The following is a 24,638-nucleotide window of genomic DNA, read 5'->3' as shown; positions in this document are numbered from 1 at the left end:
GCAACCAACAAGCACTTAATTTCCAAAATATATTAAAAGCTCATACAACTCAATAACAAGAAAACCAAAAACCCAATCAAAAAATGGGCAGAAAACCTAAATAGACACTTCTCCAAAGAAGACATACAGATGGCCAATAGGCACATGAAAAGATTCTCAACATTGCTAATTATTAGAGAAATGCAAGTAAAAACTATAGTGAGATATCACTTTACACCAGTCAGAATGGCCATCATCAAAAAGTCTACAAATAATAAATACTGGAGAGGGTGTGGAGAAAAGGGAACACTCCTGCACTGTTGGTGGGAATGTTAATTGGTGCAGCCACTATGGAGGACAGTAGGGAGGTTCCTTAAAGTAAAAATAGATCTACCATCTACCATATGATCCAGCAATCCCACTTCTGGACGTGTATCCGGAAAAGATAAAAACTCTAATTGAAAAAGATACATGCACCCCAATGTTCATATTAGACTATTTACAGTAGCCAAGACATGGAAGCAACCTAAATGAATGTCCATCGACAGATGAATGGATAAAGAAGATGTGGTATGTGTGTGTGTGTGCGTGTGTGTGTGTATATATATATATATATATATATATATATATATACACACACAGAGATATATGTATATGTATATATATGATGGAATATTATTCAGCCATAAAATGAATGAAATTCTGCCATTTGAAGCAACACGGATGGACCTAGAGATTTTCATACTAAGTGAAGTAAGTCAGAAAGAGTGACAAATATCATATGATATCACTTACATGTGGAATCTAAAATATGACACAAATGAACTTATTTACAAAATAGAAACAGACTCGCAGACATAGAAAACAACTTATGGTTACCAAAGGGGAAAGGCGGTGTTGGGGGGAATAAATGAGGAGTTTGGTATTAGTAGATACAAACTACTATATATGAAATAGATAAACAACAAGGTCCTACTGTATAGCACAGGGAACTCTATTCAATATCTTATAATAAACTATAATGGAAAAGAATCTGAAAAAGAATATATATATATACACACACACACACACATATATATATAACTGAATCACTTTGCTGTACACCAGAAAATACAACATTGTAAATCAACCATACTTCAATTAAAAAAGAAAAAATAGGCTGTTCCTTCTATACTATAAGCTCTCTAGGGCAGAGAACATGACTTATCTATAGCATTCTCAGCATTTTGCCCAAGTAAATAAATATAAAAACAAAGAAATGAAAAAGCCTGCTGTAATTAAGTAACATATTAATTAATAGTGCAGGCTCTGAATGGGACTGCTTGAGTGTGCCCTTGGGCAAGGTTCTTAGCCTCTCTGTATATTTTCTCTTACCTACAATGTGGGAATAATAATAATAGTATCTATCACGTAAGATTATTGTTCAGAATTAAATAAGGATGTATGTGAAGCACTTAGCTGGCATGTAATAAGCACTTGATAAATGTTTCTTGCTTTATAGTTATTACCACTTGAGAAAATCTCACTCTGCATTTTGTAAATCCTCAAGATGTTTTAGGAGAATGGGAAGGAACTCCTACTGAAAGATATATCTTAATGATGAACTGAACCCTAATGGGGTAAAGTCAACTGCCTCAGGTTGTTTTGCAAAACATTCAAGCAGCTGGGACCAGAAGCTAGCCTTACCCTTACCTGCTGGGTTTATAGGAAAAGCAGATCTTAGAAAATAAGCCTAGACTTGCTCAGGGGCTTGCAGAGACTCCTAATTCATACCTAACAAATCTGTTTCCTTTCCTTCCTAGGTACTCAACTAGACTATATTTCCCAGGTTCTCCTGCAGTTAGCTGTGGTTAGAGTTCTAACCAAAAAATGGGGAGGAAGTCATGTAACCACTTCCAAGCCTGGCATATAAATATTTCCCATGTTCAAGTTTCCATTCTTCCTGCATCTGCTACCTGAATGGAAAGGTACCAAGCTATGTGTTGAAGATAGTGGAATTTGGAAGGAGCCTGGTTCTCAGAATCACTGCTTGGAGAAGGGCCACCTAACCAGGAAGCCCACGCAGATTGTGGGATGAGTGAGAAATAAACATTAATTTGTTAATGTTTGGGGGTTTATCTGTTACCTCATCTAGAGACAGCTTAAGGGGGATTTTACCTGCCCATGGGTGGAAGAGGAATGTACAGCGTGGCAAGACAGGGAGAGCTCCAAGATTCCTCTTCATGGCCAGGAACTTCTCCTAGAATGAGAATTGCAGGAGGGTTGACTTGGCCATCCTTTTGGCAGCTCACTTTATCTGTTTTGGCTTTACTGAATAAAAGTACTAAAAAGATTCAAAATCTCTTCGGTTTTCTGTGCCTATACTGGGCCTGCATTAAAGTTTAATAAAAGTAAAAAGTATGAGTAGGAAGCATCTGAAGTAGGAAATGCTGTTAGGTTGACCCATAAAACATGAGCGCTATGAGCAGTTGTAGGGATGGAAAATTTTCTCTTACTTTCTGGGTTCTTTAGCTGATTTAATAATTAAATTGACATAAGACAGATTAACAGAAGGAAAACAAATTTAATTCTGTCTGTACAGAAGCCCCCAGAGATATGAGACTAAAGAACAAGTAGGACAATTGAGGCTTACATGACTTCCTGAGCTAAAGAATGTACTAGGAGCCTGGAGCTTCAAAGGGGAGGAGGGTGACTCACTGAAAGGTAAGAACAGCTGATGTGTGGTAGTTAGAAGTTTGCCCTGCCATGCAGGTAATCAGATATAAGAAGATGTCTCTGATAATGTTTTTGTTTTTCTTTCTGCTACAGACCCCCTATTTAACTCATTTAGGTAATTAAGGGAGAGGTAAAAGTTTTTCCCCAATCTGCTGGGTCTTGCTTGCCTTCAGCTGAAAATAATCCACACGCCAAAGTGGCATATTTTGGGGTGGCATATTCTGCTCCCCTTCACAGTAGAATGAGCTAAGAAGGAAAACATGATATATGTTTTCTCAGCCTTAAGCAGCAAGTTTCACCTTTCACCATCTCATGTGGGACTGCTTGCCTGGCTGAAGAAAGCAAAGGGCTCTGTGCAGAGCTGGACACAAGGAGCATGGCACCTGAACCTATCCCTGGGGACCTGGCGGGGCTGGGGGGAGACAGGTGGGGTGGGAGTGTTGGGGGGATGTAACTTGACTCCTCAATCACCCCCTAGTCCCCACTGGTCCTTTCCAGAGTGAAGGTTCCCACTGAGACACTGGATGGAATCCTGAACTGCCCAAGTTAGAGTGTTGGGCTGCACCCCACAGGCTTACAAGGCCTGTGCTTGCCCATCCTTAAGACCGAAGAAAGAGCCTGGAGTCAGCGACAGAGACATCAATGGTTTAACGGATGGGGGAGCTTACATGTCTGAAGCAAGGTCCTGGGTTGACACCCCACTGTGTGCGGTAGAGAGGCTGGCAAGTCATGGCGGCAGGCTTCGCTCCCCGGGGGAGGGGGAGGGTACCAGTTATAGGAGGAATTGATGTCAGGTGGGCTCATCGGTTACCAGGGAAACCAGCAGAGGAGATCGCCCCTTACCACCCCTTTGATAAGCATAGTGGAGGGTTCTGATCTAAAGCTAGAACAGTCCTTAGTTGGGGCCTGGGGCTAGTATGTAGGAGGTGAAGCAGGTACTGGTGAGGGGGTGGGGGAGGAGGAGGGTGTCCAGAGAGCAAGAGAACAGCCATCTTGAGTGGCCTGACCACACACAGAGCTACGACATCTCCTATCAGAAAGGGGAATCCAGAGTCATGGTACTAGGAGCAGCAGGGAGAACATACGACTTAAGATTTTTGAGATTTGACTTAAGAGAGCGAACATCCTCTCCCCCAATCCCACTACCATAACTCATTGTCCCATACAGAGAACACCTGTCTTTGCCACGCTGCTTCCCACCCTCACATCAGGACGCCCTCCTTTCTCCTCAATTTATGCGGTTTCCATGAATTCTGAAAAGGACAATTCAAATTCAACCTTCTCCATGAACACCTCTCTTTATTATTGACCTTATAAATCTCATTTTGGGAAAAACACAGTAGTGGAAAGGCCTTGGTTGCGGCTCTTTGTTGCATACAAGCTGTGTTAATTTTGTGCACCTTAGTAAACCTCTATAAGTTTCAGTTTCCCTATCTATAAAATAGGGAATGAAATACAAATCCTAGAGGGTAGTTATGAGGATTATAGGATAACCTTGCATAATGTGGAACATGTAGTAAAGACTCAATAAAAATTTGTTTCGTTCTAAAGTTCTGCCACATATATGGTCTTTACCACCAATTTAATGCTTTTATTGTTCACTATTTCATATACATACATCTTGACTCCTCGACCAGGCTGAAATCTTTTTGAAGGTAGAAATTTTTGATATCTATTACATAGAATAGTTCTGAGAAAACTGTAGAATACTAAGCCGTATTTAGTATTTTCTTATTATTATGAATATGATTGTTATTAATTAATTGGTTGTTTGATCACTTGCTGTAACCTTTTAATAAAGTCAGAGAGAAGGGATGACTCTCATTCTCTACCAAGTCATGAAAACAGAACTTCACTGGGACCATGTAGAAGACAGATTCAGATCTGAAGAGTCCCTAAATGGCCCTGGTCCCAGAAAGTCAGCAGCAGGGCTTTAGTAAATAAGTATCAGTGCTACAAAGCCTTTGGAAAGACAAAAATGCCTGGCTTCCGCTAATGCAAAACTAGCAGAGCACGTCTTCTAGTGAGGATATGGCTGCCCTTGTCATAAGCTGGAGTAAGCAAATTCTAAGATAAGGTCTTCCTTTGTACTAACTCATATGTCACTCACTCAGAGTAGCCCTCTTAGAAAACCCTGTCTAGATGAGCCTTGATCCTCATTCCCCAATCACTCTCTATCATCCTATTATTTTTAATTTCCTCAAAATGATTTTTGCAGTCTGAAATTATATTCTTCATTTGTTTGCTATGTCACTCACACCAGACCATGAGCTCTTTGAAAGCAGGATCAAGTTTAATTGTTCATTTCTATGTCTTCAGGTCAAGTGAGGGCAGTGATTGATAGGCATTAAATAAGTATTTATTGAATTGAATGAATGAAGCTGGTCACAGTCATGGCCCTCTCAGGAAATCCAATCTCCAGTTGACAATCATAAGCAGAAAAGCTTTGTGAAAGTATGTCTTTGTGACTGGGTTTCCTTGAGAGGACAACTCTCCTTTAGCTTATTGAATGCAAATTGGTACAGCAGAGCTTCTCTGAAATCCTAAGTACTAAGCAATGAATCAAATATGTCATCAGCCAAACAGCTCTGCCCTTCCATCTCAGCCCTCAAAACTTCCACTAATGATAAAATATTTCATAGAAGAGGGTATTAGTCTGTAGGCTGCAAGAAGCTTCCAAATACCTCCAATTTTATGAAATTGCCAGGTTTTAATTGAGATGCTATCATTTTCCCTCCAAAACTTTTTATTGTATTGACTTTTAAAATGTTATTTCATTCTTAACCCGTCATTCCTAACTTCCATAAAAATTCTGAGCATCCTTCAAATCTCAGTCAAGTTCTACCTCCCCAGTGAAAACAATCCCAACTTCACCTTCTTACACTGAATATCTTCTTTGAATTTTCAGAGCGTTTTATATCATTTGCCTCACATGCGCATGACTGCCTAAAAAGTGAACTCTTTCAAGGACAGAACTATGACATGTATTTTTTAAAAACCCCTGTTATGTGTAATGGATGCTGCCAAACTAGATTCTAAAGTAAATTTTCATTAATCTGTCACAGAACGCTATGTGAAGAACAATAAATCTTTGATAATGTGGGTCCCATTAATTTGGAGTGAATTCGGCCATGTAACCATTTTGCACTATCCTTGAAAAGTGGGTTTGGCCGACAAATTCAACAGTAAGAATGACTGTGTATTAGGATTCATATTGGGGCCTTGAGGATCAAAGGGGAACAAGACAGCCTTTCCTCAAAAACATGAGCATCTTAACTCAGAGAAGAATAATCTTTCAATAGCCCTTTGTATGCAATCACTGTGCCAATTGAAATAAAATTTCACCATTTCATTAAAGATAATTGGGTAGAGTATATTCTTAACAATTCTTTATCCAGTTTGTGTTAAAATAAATATTTTTATTCCTTTCTCAGTTGCAGATAAAAATGTATGCTACAATTCAAATGTAACCAACTTAGATTGTTCTAATTCATCCAAATTATAGAAATTATCTATACTTAAAACTCTTCAATGATTATTGCTCTTTAATAGGAAATAATAAATAAGAAATTATTATTATTACTATTAAATGAAAATATGGAGGTTCTGTGTCGAGTTTGCTGCTCAACATAGCATGCTTATCTATTAGCTAAAACCTCAAACACTGGTAGACCAGTGAACAATATTTGGTATGCTGCTAAATCAGTAAGAAATAACAATAAGCTTCATATGTAGTTGGTCTCGGTCTACCATTATGAAGCGAAGCGTTGACTGCAAGGTTTTCAAATAGCAGGGTCGTTTTAAGTTTTGAGATGTCGCCCAGAGAGTTTACAATCCATGAAGATACTCAATCAGCTACTGTCCTGGCTATTTTAGCAACGATCTGATGGCTAATGGAATTAACTGGCATGCCACTCTTTGAAGTTATTCATAAAACCAAAGCAATGACTAGTTAAAGTTTTTGCTTTCCCAACCCAAGCTCCATTTCCAGTGAGAGTATGAAGGTCCAGCAGCCTCACCTCCCCCAAATCAAGCCCTGGTGAAATGGGTCAGTGGGCCTCCAGTGTAACTGCCCACTGGGAAACAGTCTGAGGCAGGTGTAAGAGCAGGAGATTTTAAGTCCTGGCTCTGCTGCTTCCCAGCCACATTTATGTATAGACAGGTCCCAGATTTTATAATCCTAGTCTCCCATTTGCAAAACAATACGTCCTGCCCAACCACTGTGAAAATGCTTACAAGTGGAATAGCCCTGGGCACTTTATTAGTCTCTTATAAGTCATCATTTGATGCATGACAACTCAAAATCACTCCTCCTGCGCTGGGTGGCACATTCAAGGGGGAGAGTATATATTTATGATTAAACATCCTAATCTGAGGTCCCAACCCAGCCTCAGAGACACTTTTGCCCCAACCCCTTAGAATTCTTTCTTGATGGTCCACGGGCATCCTGAGACTGCTGGGGCTCCAGCAGAAAGGCATAATGCTAATAACACAGACCCTAAAGTCAAATTGCCAGCTCAATCACTTGCTACCTGAGGGCCTTGGTCAATTACTTTACCTTTTTAAAGTTGGTTTCCAAATCTATAAAATGATAATAAAAATAATACCTACTGCAGAATTGTGGGAGGATTCACGAAAGACACATGGTATGATATCTGGCACTTAGAGACAATGAGGATTGCTATTAGACTCACAGGTTTTTGCAGCTAACATGAAAGTGGGCAGCTAACATGAAAGTATCCCACTAGAGTCACACCTGGTTTCAAGTCCTAGTTCCCTCTCTGACTGGCTGTGTGGACCTGGATAATTCACTCAGTCCCTCTGGAGCTTAGTAACTAATCACAACATGAGGACGATAATATATACTTCATGTGTTCTGAATAAAGATCATGTTACATAGTAGAGATGAGAGTGCACAATGTAAAGCACAATGTAAAGGCATCGGCTGCTGCTTGCTTTTTCCATAGGAACGAACACACAGAAAACAATTGCAAAGATTTTATTTAGCGGCTTTCTGTGCTTGGCACTTAGAAACAGAGTTCCGTGCATAAGGGCAAATTTTTATACACCTTTTCTTCATACATATTTTACATACCCTTTTTATTGCCCCCTTTTTTTAATATTCATAATGCTGGATTCCCCACTAGGCACATAAATACATTTATCTACAACACCTCAAAACCAAAAATCTTAATAATATCTGTATTCTTTTACTTGGTATTACTTGCATTTCCACACCACTTAAAAAGTTTAGCTTGTACCAAACTTCACTTGTTTTCTTATCATTAAAGGATTTGAAGGGGAAGGGAAAGATGAAGGAAAAAATCCAAAACTTCAAAATTGCAATGAACTATTTGATTAAAAAAAAAAAAATGGCGATCTAAGGGCAGGTGGAAGGATATAGAAGACCCATCTGCAATTCTCTGGAACATGACAGGACTCCTCCTGCCTCAGGGGCGATGGGCAGGTGATCCAGGTCAGGCATCTGGACCTGGCATTCGGAAGGCCAGACCTCCATTTGTCACCTCTGTTCTTGGTATCATCTGTCGGGATGATAAAACTCTTCCTTCCTCACACTCCTTCTATTTCCTTTCCCCTGCCAGGCTGCATGCTCTGGAATCGGCACTTCCTGTGTGGCGCCCCTCTCTTCTGGATCACAATGGTCAGAACTGTGGGATGAAGACGCATTCCTTGCCCCGGTGCTTCTCACCAGTGCCCTGACCATGCACAGTGTCCCAGAGAGGTTTACTCCTCAATGACTTCATGGTTCTTTCCATAACCTGGGGGGGGGGGGGGGGGGGGAGAAACAAACCCAAACCACATTTCCTTGGTGAATTAAAACTCTTATCATTGCTCTCACTTCATCATTCAGTCTTGCTCTCCACCTCTCTCTTGGTCTCTGTTCGTTCTCCTTTCTCTCTCTCTTTTTCATCTGCTCTTACTCCCTCTTTTCACGGGCACCACTGGGAACATCAATGACAGCACACCAATGGAAGAGAGCCAATGTTCAAAAGCAATCTTTTTCAGGAAACCCAGTCCAGTTGTAGTACTGATGTCTTTCCACCGTCATTGACTGGAAGGGGTTCCAGGATACACGGTTCATTCCAGAAACAGGGTAAGCTGCAGAGGAGAAACGTTGGCAGCTACTGCTGGCTCAGTCCATCTACTGTTGTACATAGACAAATTTTTGGTGAAAGCACCCATGCTGGGCTTCCCTCCACAGAGTTCACCCAGTTTCGAGTCAGTGTGCATGTATGTTTGTGTATGGATGAGTTTGTGTATGAATATATATGTATGTGTGTATGCATGCATGCACATATGTATGTGTGTATGTATGTATGTATAGACCTGTATTTGTGTGTGGGTAATTTTCATGACTGCTACATGCTAGCATCTCCCTTAACATTATTATAAAATGATTATTCAGTTTCTTCAAAGGCCACTCTGGAGAGACGATGCTTTATAAAGCTAAGATTTGGGAAGGCAGGAGAATGGCCACTGAGTCAGATGATTCCACCACAAGTATCCTTCAGTGGCTTAAATGTCTCTTGTTCTTGGGTATGTGCTTTCCTCCTCCAGTAAAAAAATAATAATAATAATACACAGTTCCTGTTTTTCAAAGGCGTTGGGCTCCCAAAGAGGAGGATCTGCCCATGGAGACTCTGGGGCCTTGGCTGCTGTAGGCTCCGTGGTGCTAGGACTGGCCACTAAACCATGTGAACGGACATCTGGGAGGAGGAGCCTGGGACCGCCCCATACTGCCGGCCATCACAGGTGTTAGTCGCCTGCTGATTATTGGCTGAGGGGCTAATCATGTGCATGCCATGCTCCATTCCTGTAGGCAGGTACTGCCTCTCTCCAAAGGCCCCATTGGAAGGAGAAGAACAGAGTAAAGTGCTTTGAGAGGTGCTCAGTTTTTCTGGGCTTGCAGCTAGCCTTGGGGAAGTGGGGAAATTGTATCCATATAGATTATAAGGGTTGTGGAGAGAGAAGGCATTGTAGGAGCTCTGCTGCATGTGGCTGCCCCCAAACATGTGTGGTGATGAGGAGCTGGAGGCTGCATTGCCTGCCTGCATGACATACTGAAACTGGGAAGTGGGGAAGGACCCCAGCTGGCCACCGTAGGCTTCCATCTTGCTGTTGCTAGGCAACGAGGAAGGAGTCGGTATTCCTGAGATCAGGGATGGAGTCCTCTGGGGCATGAAGGTTTCGGAGGGCTGAGGGGCTGAAGCAGTGCCACTCTGGAGCCTGTTGTAGCCACTGTCACTCAGCCCTGGGTAGCTCTGCAAGGCAGCCATGTTGCTTCGGGCACACGGTGGATAATCAGAGAGGTTTAGGTTACACAGCTGGCTCTCTCGGCAGCCCACGTTGAAAGTGTTGGGGGCCAGATGAAATGTTGGAGGAGAACAGGATGGAGATAAAAGATGAGAAGAAGCTGAAGGGGATGGTGTCCCAGTGCTGGAGGTGGTTGGGGAAGTGCCTGTACTGCCTCCTGAAAAATAAAACATAAATACCGTTGAGACATGAGAATCACCTGAAGGGCTTGTTAAAACACAGATCGCTGATTCTACCCCAGAGTTTCTAATTCTGTAGGTCTAGGACAGGGTCCGAGAATTTGCAACAAGTTCTCAGATGATACTGAGGCAGCTGGTCCAGGGACCACTCTTTGGTTAGAGGATGTCCGGGTCCCTTTTATCTCCTAAAATACCTGAACTTGTATTTGAGAGAGTTGTTCTAATAACCTGGGGAAATTAGAACTGGGTTGGTGGCTGATGCACCGACAGACAGAGGGCCAGTTTAACCCAGTCTACTTCAAATGTGTTCTCAGGTAATTTAAGAAGGTCAAAAATGACCTTTCCAAGCCTCGCCTTTACTGGGCTGCGGAGCAGCAGTGCTACACCCACTTCCTGTCTCATCTACTGGAAGTTGAAGGCAGTGGTGAGTGTCAGGGTTACTGGACCTTTCATGTGAATTCCAGAATGGGCAGCTACTTTGTCTTCCATAGCGAAGCTCCCATGATGGAATTTCTCTATCAGGGCAAGGTTGGGACTTTCCCAGAATTGTTGAGAGCTGTGATTCTCAAGGAGCATGTTATCCTTTAGGTCATCCACAACTCATGCGGGGGTCCTAGAACATGAGCTGCTCTACAAGGGTAAAAGGCTGCTCCTTTTAAGTAGAAGGGAGCAGGAATAAGGTTTTTAACAGTGAGGAAAAAATGTGAAGAAAATCAGCAGGATTCCAGAAATATAGGGGTACAAAGAAACCATCCACAGTGTACCAGAGAGGAAGGTCCAGATGTGCAAGCTGAGAGTCAGATACCTCAAAGAGAAACCCAAAGCTAATTTTTAGCACAGGAAAAAAAAAAAAAAAAACAGATTCACAGAAAGATAGACAAGATGAAAACGCAGAGGGCTATATACCAGATGAAGGAACAAGAAAAAAACCCAGAAAAACAACTAAATGAAGTGGAGATAGGCAACCTTCCAGAAAAAGAATTCAGAATAATGATAGTGAAGGTGATCCAGGACCTCGGAATAAGAATGGAGGCAAAGATCGAGAGGATGCAAGAAATGATTAACAAAGACCTAGAAGAATTAAAGAACAAACAAACAGAGATGACCAATACAATAACTGAAATGAAAACTACACTAGAAGGAATCAATAGCAGAATAACTGAGGCAGAAGAACGGATAAGTGACCTGGAAGACAGAATGGTGGAATTCACTGCTGTGGAACAGACTAAAGAAAAAAGAATGAAAAGAAATGAAGACAGACTAAGAGACCTCTGGGATAACATCAAACACAACAACATTCGCATTATAGGGGTCCCAGAAGGAGAAGAGAGAGAGAAAGGACCAGAGAAAATATTTGAAGAGATTATAGTCAAAAATTTCCCTAACATGGGAAAGGAAATAGCCACACAAGTCCAGGAAGTGCAGAGAGTCCCATACAGGATAAACCCAAGGAGAAACAGGCCAAGACACATAGTAATCAAACTGTCAAAAATTAAAGACAAAGAAAAATTATTGAAAGCAGCAAGGGAAAAATGACAAATAACATACAAAGGAACTCCCATAAGGTTAACAGCTGGTTTCTCAGCAGAAACTCTACAAGCCAGAAGGGAGTGGCATGATATACTTAAAATGATGAAAGGGAAGAACCTACAACCAAGATCACTCTACCCGGCAAGGATCTCATTTAGAGTCGATGGAGAAATCAAAAGCTTTAGAGACAAGCAAAAGCTAAGAGAATTCAGCACCACCAAACCAGCTCTACAACAAATGCTAAAGGAACTTCTCTAAGTGGGAAACACAAGAGAAGAAAAGGACCTACAAAAACAAACCTAAACCAATTAAGAAAATGGTCATAGGAACATACATATCGATAATTACCTTAAACGTGAATGGATTAAATGCTCCAACCAAAAGACACAGGATTGCTGAATGGATACAAAAATAAGACCCATCTATATGCTGTCTACAAGAGACCCACTTTAGACCTAGGGACACATACAGACTGAAAGTGAGGGAATGGAAAAAGGTAATCCATGCAAATGGAAATCAAAAGAAAGCTGGAATAGCTATACTCATATCAGATAAAATGGACTTTAAAATAAAGAATGTTACAAGAGACAAGGAAGGACACTACATAACGATCAAGGGATCAATCCAAGAAGAAGATATAACAATTATAAATATATATGCACCCAACATAGGAGCACCTCAATATGTAAGGCAACTGCTAACAGCTGTAAAAGAGGAAATCGACAGTAACACAATAATAGTGGGGGACTTTAACACCTCACTTACACCAATGGACAGATCATCCAAAATGAAAATAAATAAGGAAACGCAAGCTTTAAGTGACACAATAGACCAGATAGATTTAATTGATATTTATAGGACATTCCATCCAAAAACAGCAGATTACACTTTCTTCTCAAGTGTGCACAGAACATTCTCCAGGATAGATCACACCTTGGGTCACAAATCAAGCCTCAGTAAATTTAAGAAAATTGAAATCATATCAAGCATCTTTTCTGACCACAACGCTATGAGATTAGAAATGAATTACAGGGAAAAGAACGTAAAAAACACAAACACATGGAGACTAAACAATACGTTACTAAATAACCAAGAGATCACTGAAGAAATCAAAGAGGAAATCAAAAAATACCTAGAGACAAATGACAATGAAAACACGATGAGCCAAAACCTATGGGATGCAGCAAAAGCAGATCTAAGAGGGAAGTTTATAGCTATACAAACTTACCTAAAGAAACAAGAAAAATCTCAAGTAAACAATCTAACCTTACACCTAAAGAAACTAGAGAAAGAAGAACAAACAAAATCCAAAGTTAGCAGAAGGAAAGAAATCATAAAGATCAGAGCAGAAATAAATGAAATAGAAACAAAGAAAACAATAGCAAAGGTCAATAAAACTAAAAGCTGGTTCTTTGAGAAGGTAAATAAAATTGATAAGCCATTAGCCAGACTCATCAAGAAAAAGAGGGAGAGGACTCAAATCAATAAAATCAGAACTGAAAAAGGAGAAGTTACAACAGACACCACAGAAATACAAAGCATCCTAAGAGACTACTACAAGCAACTCTATGCCAATAAAATGGACAACCTGGAAGAAATGGACAAATTCTTAGCAAGGTATAACCTTCCAAGACTGAACCAGGAAGAAACAGAAAATACGAACAGACCAATCACAAGTAATGAAATTGAAACTGTGATTAAAAATCTTCCAGCAAACAAAAGTCCAGGACCAGATGGCTTCACAGGGGAATTCTATGAAACATTTAGAGAAGAGCTAACACCCATCCTTCTCAAAGTCTTCCAAAAAATTGCAGAGGAAGGAACACTCCCAAACTCATTCTATGAGGCCACCATCACCCTGATACCAAAACCAGACAAAGATACTACAAAAAAAGAAAATTACAGACCAATATCACTAATGAACATAGATGCAAAACTCCTCAACAAAATGCTAGCAAACAGAATCCAACAACACATTAAAAGGATCATACACCATGATCAAGTGGGATTTATCCCAGGGATGCAAGGATTCTTCAGTATATGCAAATCAATCAATGTGATACACCATATTAACAAATTGAAGGAGAAAAACCATATGATCATCTCAATAGATGCAGAAAAAGCTTTTGACAAAATTCAACACCCATTTATGATAAAAACTCTCCAGAAAGTGGGCATAGAGGGAACCTACCTCAACATAATAAAGGCCATATATGACAAACCCACAGCAAACATCATTCTCAATGGTGAAAAACTGAAAGCATTTCCTCTAAGATCAGGAATGAGACAAGGATGTCCACTCTCACCACTATTATTCAACATAGTTTTGGAAGTCCTAGCCATGGCAATCAGAGAAGAAAAAGAAATAAAAGGAATACAAATTGGAAAAGAAGAAGTAAAACTGTCACTGTTTGCAGATGACATGATCCTATACATAGAGAATCCTAAAACTGCCACCAGAAAACTACTAGAGCTAATTAATGAATTTGGTAAAGTTGCAGGATACAAAATTAATGCACAGAAATCTCTTGCATTCCTATACACTAATGATGAAAAATCTGAAAGAGAAATTATGGAAACACTCCCATTTACCATTGCAACAAAAAGAATAAAATACCTAGGAATAAACCTACCTAGGGAGACAAAAGACCTGTATGCAGAAAACTATAAGACACTGATGAAAGAAATTAAAGATGATACCAACAGATGGAGAGATATACCATGTTCTTGGATTGGAAGAATCAATATTGTGAAAATGACTCTACTACCCAAAGCAATCCACAGATTCAATGCAATCCCTATCAAATTACCAATGGCATTTTTTATGGAACTAGAACAAATCATCTTAAAATTTGTATGGAGACACAAAAGACCCTGAATAGCCAAAGCAGTCTTGAGGGAAAAAAACGGAGCTGGAGGAATCAGACTCCCTGACTTCAGACTATACTACAAAGCTACAGTAATCAAGACAATATGGTACTGGCACAAAAACAGAAACATAGATCAATGGAACAAGATAGAAAGCCCATAGATAAACCCACGCACCTATGGTCAACTAATCTATGACAAAGGAGGCAAAGATATACAATGGAGAAAAGACAGTCTCTTCAATAAGTGGTGCTGGGAAAACTGGACAGCTACATGTAAAAGAATGAAATTAGGACACTCCCTAACACCATACACAAAAATAAACTTAAAATGGATTCGAGACCTAAATGTAAGACTGGACACTATCAAACTCTTAGAGGAAAACATAGGAAGAACACTCTTTGACATAAATCACAGCAAGATCTTTTTTGATCCATCTCCTAGAGTAATGGAAATAAAACCAAAAATAAACAAATGGGACCTAATGAAACTTCAAAGCTTTTGCACAGCAAAGGAAACCATAAACAAGACGAAAAGACAACCCTCAGAATGGGAGAAAATATTTGCAAACGAATCAACGGACAAAGGATTAACCTCCAAAATATATAAACCGCTCATTCAGCTCAATATTAAAGAAACAAACAACCCAATCCAAAAATGGGCAGAAGACCTAAATAGACATTTCTCCAAAGAAGACATACAGACGGCCACGAAGCACGTGAAAAGATGCTCAACATCCCTAATTATTAGAGAAATGCAAATCAAAACTACAATGAGGTATCACCTCACACCAGTTAGAATGGGCATCATCAGAAAATCTACAAACAACAAATGCTGGAGAGGGTGTGGAGAAAAGGGAACCCTCTTGCATTGTTGGTCGGAATGTAAATTGATACAGCCACTATGCAGAACAATATTGAGGTTCCTTAAAAAACTAAAAATAGAATTACCATATGACCCAGCAATCCCACTACTGGGCATATACCCAGAGAAAACCATAATTCAAAAAGACACATGCACCCCAATGTTCATTGCAGCACTGTTTACAATAGCCAGGTCATGGAAGCAACCTAAATGCCCATTGACAAGACGAATGGATAAAGAAGTTGTGGTACATATATACAATGGAATATTACTCAGCCATAAAAAGGAACGAAATTGAGTCTCTGGTTGAGACGTGGATGGATCTAGAGACTGTCATACAGAGTGAAGTAAGTCAGAAAGAGAAAAACAAATATCGTATATTAACATATGTATGTGGAACCTGGAAAAATGGTACAGATGAACCGGGTTGCAGGGTAGAAGTTGAGACACAGATGTAGAGAACAAACGTATGGACACCAAGGGGGGAAAACTGCCGTGGGGTGGGGATGGTGGTGTGCTGAATTGGGTGATTGGGACTGACATGTATACAGTGATGTGTATAAAATTGATGACTGATTAAAAAAAAAAAAAACAACTTAGCCTACCTCCACAGATATTGTAGCAATTTTGGCTGTAGAAATACAAATTTAGCTCTTGTTAATGGTTTTTTTCAGAGTTAATTTTTTTTACAAAGCCCAACCAATATCATTTCTTGCTTGGTCAAAAGAATTTCCGCAATGAACTTCCAAGGTAGAACTGGATTTAGATATAAACAGCTCCTGATTTTAGAATCATTTCAGGAAATTCTCCTTCTCTGTTTCTTGTTTATATCTTAAATTCCCTTAAGAGAAGTAAAAAGATTTTTATTCCACAAATTGAGATAAGGCCAACATTGTAAATACCATTGGAGAAGTAAGCCTGACCATGGAAGGAAGGGCATCAAGCCTGATTCTAGGTTCACTGGCCTCCATACAGCTCCTGACCACAGGCAAGGCAGGCTACGTCTTAAATCTCCTCATCTGTGAAACAAGGGCTCGAACTGATAGGCTTCAGTTTCTGTCCTTTTCAGAATTTATGTCTGAGGATTAAATTTCTGCTAAAGTGTGAATGGCCAGTAACAAGTACTTTCCAAGGAATCATTTAAGCATGAGGAAGTTCTTGAAGGGGAAAGCTAGGAAGGATGAGGAAAAACACACTTCTTGTTTTTGTACCACTGAACAGCCTAGCCTACGGTGACTTATGTGAAGCTCAGGGATTCATTTTCTGCCGGCATGGGGTTCCTCTTTGAGGCGTCCTATGCATTTTCTCCCTCTTCCACCCTAAATGCCAGGCACTTCAGTGAAATAAGTGCTATGGTACAAATAGAGAAACTCAACTCCAGCTGTAAAGAGATTTGTGTTTTATGGGATGTGTATCTGGTCTCCTCCCTTTGAAAGTCCGTCCTTGCCCTCCCAGATCTGGTGTTTATGTGGTCCTGGAGGAGACCCCCCGTTCAGCAGGCTGTACTGTCCCGTTATAGGTATGCTCCATCAGGCCCGAGCCCTAGCCCTGCAGCAGGAAGTGCAAGATGGAGCAGATGACTTTTTACAACCCTAAATGGTTTTCTCGGATGGCCCAAGATGGAACGAATGGTACTGATTTAAGGCCTCAATTGGTTTCACTAGAAAAAAATAAGACGGGAACTATTAACAAGTTACAGGGATTTCTGCTGAGCAGATGAGAGGCACATGTTAAAAAGTTTGTAGTCAGCTTGCTTTGGCTTTCAAATGACACTCACTGGAAATGAGACTTGGTGGCCTGCTGAGCTTCAGGGGGAGAGAGTGCCCATACAAGCTAGTGTTTGAAGAGGCAGAGCAAGCCTGCCCAAAAGAAGGTCACATGGCTTCCATTCCCTTTGAAGAAATGCTCTTATGCACGTAAAAATACCCAGTACAGATAACAGCCATTTTTCAAAGTCCACACAGAGAGAGAAGACTCGTTTTGCAGAGAAGCAAACCGAGATACTGAGAAGTCTTTACTCTCTTATGATCTAACAGCTTGTCAGCTGTTAAACAAGATTGGGAGCGCCGGCCAAGTGCTAAATAAGCAGAAGGAGGCAGGCTGCCCTCCCTGTGCATCTCAACACAGCTGCGTAGAGGCCTCTCATCCCAGAAGAGCCAGGGCCGAGTGGGAGGCCAGGCCACTCTGATACAGAGGGGTCAGAGCTGCCTCTCAAAGGAAAGCAGGCCTCCCTTTCCTGTGTGGCCTTCTCTTCTTTCCCTTATTCCCCTCTGTGCTCACTGGGTCCGGGAGTCTTGATTTAAACTTCATTAAATGGATGAATGTGGACTACAGAGTCAGACAAGCCCAGTTCTAATCCCAGCTGTCTTACTGATTATGGAACCTTAGCAAGTGAGCTTCTCCACATAAATGGAATTTTGAATATCGACCTTGTAAGTATGTATTGAGAATTAGATGAAATAATACAGATTACAAAGTGCACACAGGCATAAAAATGTGTTTCCTTTTCTTTTCTATCAGTGAAAAAGGAGTGAAGGAAAGGGAAAGGCATCTTAGGGGATTTGGGTCCTAATGGGGATGGCTGTGGGGTGTTGGCCTCTGTCCATGGAGAAGAGCATCTCAGCCTCTCCACACTCGGGAGCATCATGTCACAGCCAACTGCCTGGATGTAACAGGCTACAGGAGCCTTCAGAACAGTGAATGATGGAGCACTGGACACCCACCGGGCCCATATCCCCAAGGCTAAACCAACTCTGTTTCCTCTCCAAATGATCGGCCCCTTCCCCTTCACTCCCCACCTGGGATGGAAATGAGATGTCCCATGTCTCCATTTCTTCTCAGATCAGATCAAGCAAAGTGGAATTGAACACAAACAGGTAGGTTGGTGTCTTTCCCACTATCCTCAGAGGTCTTAATCCACATCTGAGAGGTGACTAAAATGTAATGCTCTAAGTAGCTGAAAACTCTCCAGCGTTTCAGGACCAATCCTCCACCACCCCACTTCCCTGCATCCTATTTTACCCATGGCCCAAAGTGAGAAGGTACCCGAAATTCATATTCAACATTAACTTGCTCCAATATTCAAAGCTAACAGTCAAAATGACCAAAAAGAATACATGTTTAGCAGCGATTCCATACGAAGACAATAACCTAGAATATACTTGTGTACCATGAAGACAAATTAAATGTGACCATGAAAATTCTGAATACCAAACCTGCTGACTTTTGCATCTTTAGATTGATCACTTCCAGACTGTAACATGGAGGCTTTCACATACAGTTCCCTTTTGGGTTGATTTTGTTGTGCTTTCCGCCCCCTCACCAAAAAAAAAAAAAAAAAAAAAAAAAAATCGAAAAACAGTGAAACAAAACCCCATCTGGGCTAGTGAAGAATAAATTTCCATGTAATTACTTGGTGCCACGAACCAGACTCTTCTGTCATATAACTTGATGGCATCTGTCCCTGAGGAGTGCTGATTCACTGTGTGTCCTTGAGTAGCCTTCTTCAAGGCTTTCAAACAGGTAAGAGGTAAAATGTCAGCACCCTATGGACTGATCCCAGGGAATAAACCCAGAGGCCATAAAGTTTAATGATCACAGCCCAGTTCATCCCAACTAAGGAATTCTCCTTAGTTGAAATAAGTACCCTTCTCAAAAGGCAAATGTGAAACATTATAGTGCTAATGGGAATTGCGTGCTTTCAATCCTAGAAAGATTCCTAGTGCATCCTTCTCCATAAAATTTAAAGATATGCATAGATCCAAACCTCTTCCCTTTAGAATAGCTTTTAATATATTCACCCATTCTCATTTTTCACATTGGTCCCCTGGGTTCTGAGTCTCTCTGCTTCTTCAATGGCCCTATTTCACACCCATCACATTCCCTAGGTGGAATACCCCCCACTTTTTCACTTCCCATTAACTTGCTTGTTTCCCCTGCTACTTGTTTTACTGCCTTCCCTGCTGCGGTTTACATCTGTTGTTATTGTCATTTAGAACTAATCTGCCTCTCTCCTGGCAACAGTACCATTTTCCCACTGAGAGACACCCCCTTTCCCACTCTTACCCCTTCACCTGTGCCCCCAGGGAAGGCATGTGACTCATGCCTGGACAATCTCAGCATCCCCACCTCCTGCCACAGTAATTAATTCAGTGGTATCCCAATTAGAGTCCATGAGACTCGGTGAGATTTTGCTGGAAATCTTGAGAGAGAGGCACATGACCCCTCCCATCCGATTTAAGCCTAAAAACATGCAGGTGCCAGGGATGCTGGTAGCTATGTCACCACCCTGCGGAGCCCGAGAATGAAGTCAGGTGAGAGATGATAATGGCTTGGAGTGGGGTGGTAGCAAGGGAGACTACAGACGTGGGCAGAATCAAGAACCTGGTAAAGGTTGGATATGGTGGGTAAGGAGGGAGGGAACCGTCTAAGGTGATTAATGGATAGTGGCGTCCTTCCCCCAGGAGAGGGCGCCAAGTCTGTGAGGTAAATCATGGACTCCATTTTGGACGCATTGAGCATAAGGGACTTCGGGCCAAAATAGAATATGAACCATTTGCTTTAATAGACTGAATTGAGATACTCTCCCCTCCTTGTCAAGAACTCCTCGCAGGCATTATTCCTTGTCTCAGGGATAAATGAGATCAGCATAAGTTGGCTACCTTTGAAACATTATAATGATCACACAGTAGTTCAAAGACTCCGTTCCCAATCTTTTTACTACTATGAATTTGCTCAGTATTTGCTGTCTTTCACTGACCAACCTCTAATTAACACAAATCAAACTGATGAAAATCCCAACACCAACAGAGACCTTCATGATCCTAATTTTTAACTGCCTGACAAACATTAAAAGATGCAAAGGTGTTGAAATCTAGTGATGTCTACCACCAGTTGAGGAGAAGGGAGGCCTTCTGTAAATGGCAGGTCTCCTATCCACAGATGGAGACATATGATCAGCTTTGGTGTTCTGGTCCAGGATGGTTCCTTTTCTCACAACAGTTGTCAGATCACTTGGAGACGCCACTCACAAAAACTCTCTCAGTTTTGGTCATACAAATAGCTCCATTGTATATATATATCATCAGAACAACCTCATAGCAACATCAGGACATCATCAGAACAATAGGATTGAACTTGGCTCTTATTTCTTTTTACGTCTTCGTCTGTGTCACCTCACTCCACTTCTGCCAGCATAACTTACTTGTTTAGTTCATTTTGTCCTGCCACAAGCAGTGTTCAGGAAAAAGCCATTCCTGAAATATAATTCCTATCTCCAGACTCTGCAACAGTATAAACTCCTTGCTGATTCTAAATGAAGATGTCTGAAAATAAAACCATACACTTGACTTCATAAAAATGAAATATGGACCTACTATTTAGAGTTAACAGTCAAGTTGCTGACACTAAGCCATCAATTGGACGAGTAAGCTAATTTTGTGTATGTGTGTGTGTGTTAAGTAAAAAGGAAGAAGGTGTGGTGGAAAGGAAACTGCCCAGTAAGGCAGGAGATCCTCTTTGGAGTTCTCAACTTAGTTCTGCCACCACTTAACTGCAGATATGTTACTAGGCTGCTCTGTGCCTCAGTCTATTTTTGTGTTAAAGGCAGAGGATAATGAATCCCACGCATTCTTCTCCATCAGAGAAAACAACTATATAGAGCATCCATTCAATATGTTTTTGAAAATAGAAGGATTTGGATTGTTTTAAAACCATGGCTAATTCACCTAAGCACATTCCTTGAAATTTTATCAACAGATGGGTCTCAATGAAAGAGAAATTACAATGACAGCAAGGGCAAGAGGGAAAAAGCACCCTGAACTTCACTCAAGCAGAATGGCTGATCCAGTGTCCAGTAGCAGCAACAACACAAAACTGTCCCAGGGCCACGTATTTGACATCCAGATATTCATGTGCTTGAAGCAATGAGGTAATGTGGACACCTGGGTGGGTTGGTCACTTTGGATCTTCGGTTTGGTGCCAATACTGCCAATACTCTCTTCACCAAAAGGGAGTTACTACAAAATCAGTCTGTCATTGAAGCTTCCACTAGACGCTCACCACTCTTTACGTCTTCTAGGACACAAAACAGTTCGACGCAGATAGCTATGTCTCTTTTCTTCATTTTATGACTGATACTGTCCAGAGTTAATGGAACTCTCAGTTTTTAAAGGAAGAGGGAATGGGCGTTGTTACTTTTACATCCTTTGCTAACGTCAAGAAACCAAGCCTCATATTTTTTAATAATGAGAATCTGGATCAAGTTCAGTGTATAGTTCAAAAATGTATTCCAATTAAACTATTTAATAGAGTCTTGGCTTTTCCTCTAGGCCCATTTCACCACCATATGTATCCAATAATTCCACACTCATTTCCCCCCATCAGCATAAAAAGGGACTCAGTGAATAAGTGTGACATTTTGGTCTGAAAGTTCAGTTTCTCTTCAACCATTGTTTCCCACATGTCAGTAATAAGTCTTCAGATCAATAAATTTTCAATAGAAGCACCATGAAACCTGCTATGCTGCACACCTTAGCAATGCAGTCTCCCCTGTAGCTACCCCATGCATGCACCTGCCCAGTGGGTCCACACGCTGGTGAAATGCAGGTAGCCATCCACAACTATCACTCCACATCTGTATCCACGCACATTTCAGGTGGCTGTGCTCCAAGATTTAATCAGAGAGTGACCCTGCCTACCTGAGCCACAGTGCCACCAAGTGACCTCATTCATTGTTCATTAAGTACTTCCTGGGTTCCAGGCCCTGGAGTAGATTTTGGGGACACAGCAGTGAACACAATGTCGCCACCAATGCCTGCTCTCAGGAACTGGCAATATCCCTGCCCATTGTCTCATACCAGCCTCTGTGATACAAACTCCTGCTTAGCTAGAGCTTGGAAAGTCAACATGTAAAGCAAAGGCAGATGAGCAAGAAGCCATCTCAGAAATAAATAGGGTCAAGTAAGTGTCTTTGCATGACACGTTTTCATTTATAAAGCATGTTTATATATTAAATATATTGAATGCATTTATAGATGCATATATTAAATAAAGCATGTTATATATTAAATTCTTCACAAAAAAGAATTATCCCTCTTTGGGGTGAGGAAACGGACTCAGAGTAGAAGTAACTTGCCAAGGGTATATAGAGAGTTAGTGGCCATCGGAGATGAAGGCCCAGATTTCCTGACTTCCATAAATCTCTGCCTCTTAAGGGCCACGCGGGCGTCAAAGCTGCAGTGACACCCTGAATACATATCGACCCTGCTTCTATCACAGCATTATGAGGAGCAAGTCGCTTCATACGAAGGGCTTCCATTTCTCCTCCACTTATTAAAAAAAGAGATGGAAATTCTGGATCACTTGCCTCCCCGGATCCCTGTGAAGATGTACGGTCTAATCATGTTGTGAATAATTATTAATCAGAACGGCAATATTTCCTGTCCCTGGTGCATTTTCTTCTCAGTTACGTACGGGGAATGAAGACAGTGATGATGATGGTGATGATAATGACAGTTAGCATGTACTGAGGGCTTCCTGTGTTTTTAAATGCATTATCTCATTTAATCCTCACAACAATTCTATTATATTCTCCCACTATGCAGATGAGAAAACTAAATGTCAGAAAGGATGAGGGACTTGGCCAAGGTCACCAAGCTAGGCAAGAACAGTGATAAGAGCCTAACCCAAGTTGCCTCACTCCAGAGCCGCTGCTTTTAATCACCATCTCCATCTTAAAACCTGAGGGAATTCAGTAATTCAGGTTACAAAACCGAATTTAGTGTGCAAACTGCTAGAACCTCCCTGAGAAGGGAGTATAATATAATGTGTTATCAAGTCCCAGAAGGGGCTCCTACATCACAAAGCCCCAAATTTAAAAACTAGGACTCTATTAATGGCAATCATTTGACAGAACAGAAGGAGCTCCATCTGTAATTTTGATCACTGTCACTCTGGGGCAAGAGGAGGGTGGAGAGGAAAACTCACAAAGTGTCTGACATTTTTGGGAAGCCTTCACTTGGGTACCCAGGGGCTTGGGTGCTGCGCCTTGGGAGAGCCAGTGGTTAAACTGAGAAGAGGAGTTGAAATCCGCCCATGAGCCATCTGTACACATGGCCACAGGCTTCCCAACCTGAGCTGCAAGAGAAGGGAGATTAGAAACTGGATGAAAAGCACACAGCAATGGAAGGAAAAAGTCCACTTCGCCCATGCACTTGAGATGGCTGTGGCGCCACATTAGCAAAAAAGGAGAGAGCACAAGTTACAAGATTCAGAGGGGCTTGTGGCAGCTCCCTCCGCACTGTCAGACCTGAGCGATTTATTCCCATTGTCTGGAGCTAAGTTGTTTCTCATCTACAAACTAGAATAAGAAAACCGATGAGGCTGCCATGAGTAATAAATGAAATTATTATGAAGATCTCCAAATCCCAAGGGCTACATGAATGCTTAGTGATAGAAATAATCATTTCACCACCATTACGTAACCTTGCTTTTGGGAAGGGAGAGAGAATTTGGGGTGCCAGGTGAAACACTGCCTCAGAAACCTGCTTATTTGCGCAAGTGGTGATGCTTTGGTTATTTACGGAGCTACCTAGTTCTCTTCATTCCAGGCGAGTCGGTGTAACTCGTGGCTTGGCTTGGGGCCAGATGTGCTATATTCAGTTCAGCTCCCACTCCCTCCCCAGCGCTGTCTCTAAAGCAGAGGCCTTGCCCAGGGCTTTACCTTGCTGCTTTTGCATGGTGGTGAAATCTTCAAAGGTGAGTGTGCGCACAGGGGGTCTCCAGAATGCATAAGTCTCCATGATGGCTTCCAGTCCGGTTCTACACAGAGAAAAGCCAGCAAAGGAAGTTGTAAATAATCCCAAGAAATGCATGGACTTTTTTAAAAAAAAATCCTGAAGTGGTTTGTCTGAGAAGCGGTATATGCATAGGCACTGAGAGATACCACCACCAGGGTAAATTAGTCTGGAAGAGCACAGGTACAGATGTCGCTGGATTGCAGGAAAAAGAAGAAATTAACCCAATTCAGATTATCTGCAAGCAAGTCAGAGCTATGATGGAATTTCACTCCGACCTTTCTTCAGAGAAGGTTTGGTCTGCATGAAAAAAAAATGTTGTGTGTTAAAGGTCAAGGTCACTGATATCATGAATAGAGTTGAGCAGAGAGTA

The 24,638-nt window shown here is 41.3% G+C and overlaps 1 protein-coding gene across 3 annotated transcripts in view; it reads right to left on the bottom strand.

Annotated features, from left to right (window-relative positions):
- Positions 1–7,677: 7,677 nt before the first annotated feature.
- Positions 7,678–24,638, bottom strand: part of TBX15 (T-box transcription factor 15) — a 109,742-nt gene continuing 92,781 nt past the window's right edge. For all 3 annotated transcript variants that reach the window (XM_082369292.1, XM_082369293.1, XM_082369294.1), the window contains exons 7-8: positions 24,193–24,290; positions 7,678–10,186 (exon numbers count right to left, since the gene is read on the bottom strand). In XM_082369292.1, coding sequence (XP_082225418.1) covers positions 9,402–10,186; positions 24,193–24,290 — 883 coding nt within the window. In that variant the 3' untranslated portion in view covers positions 7,678–9,401. The remainder of the gene's footprint in view (positions 10,187–24,192; positions 24,291–24,638) is intronic.

This window comes from Balaenoptera borealis (genome assembly GCF_965194805.1).
Source record: "Balaenoptera borealis genome assembly, chromosome: 1".
NCBI lineage: Eukaryota > Metazoa > Chordata > Mammalia > Artiodactyla > Balaenopteridae > Balaenoptera > Balaenoptera borealis.
The sequence above is the reverse complement of the archived record's forward strand: the minus strand, read 5'-3'. Positions and strand labels throughout refer to the sequence as shown.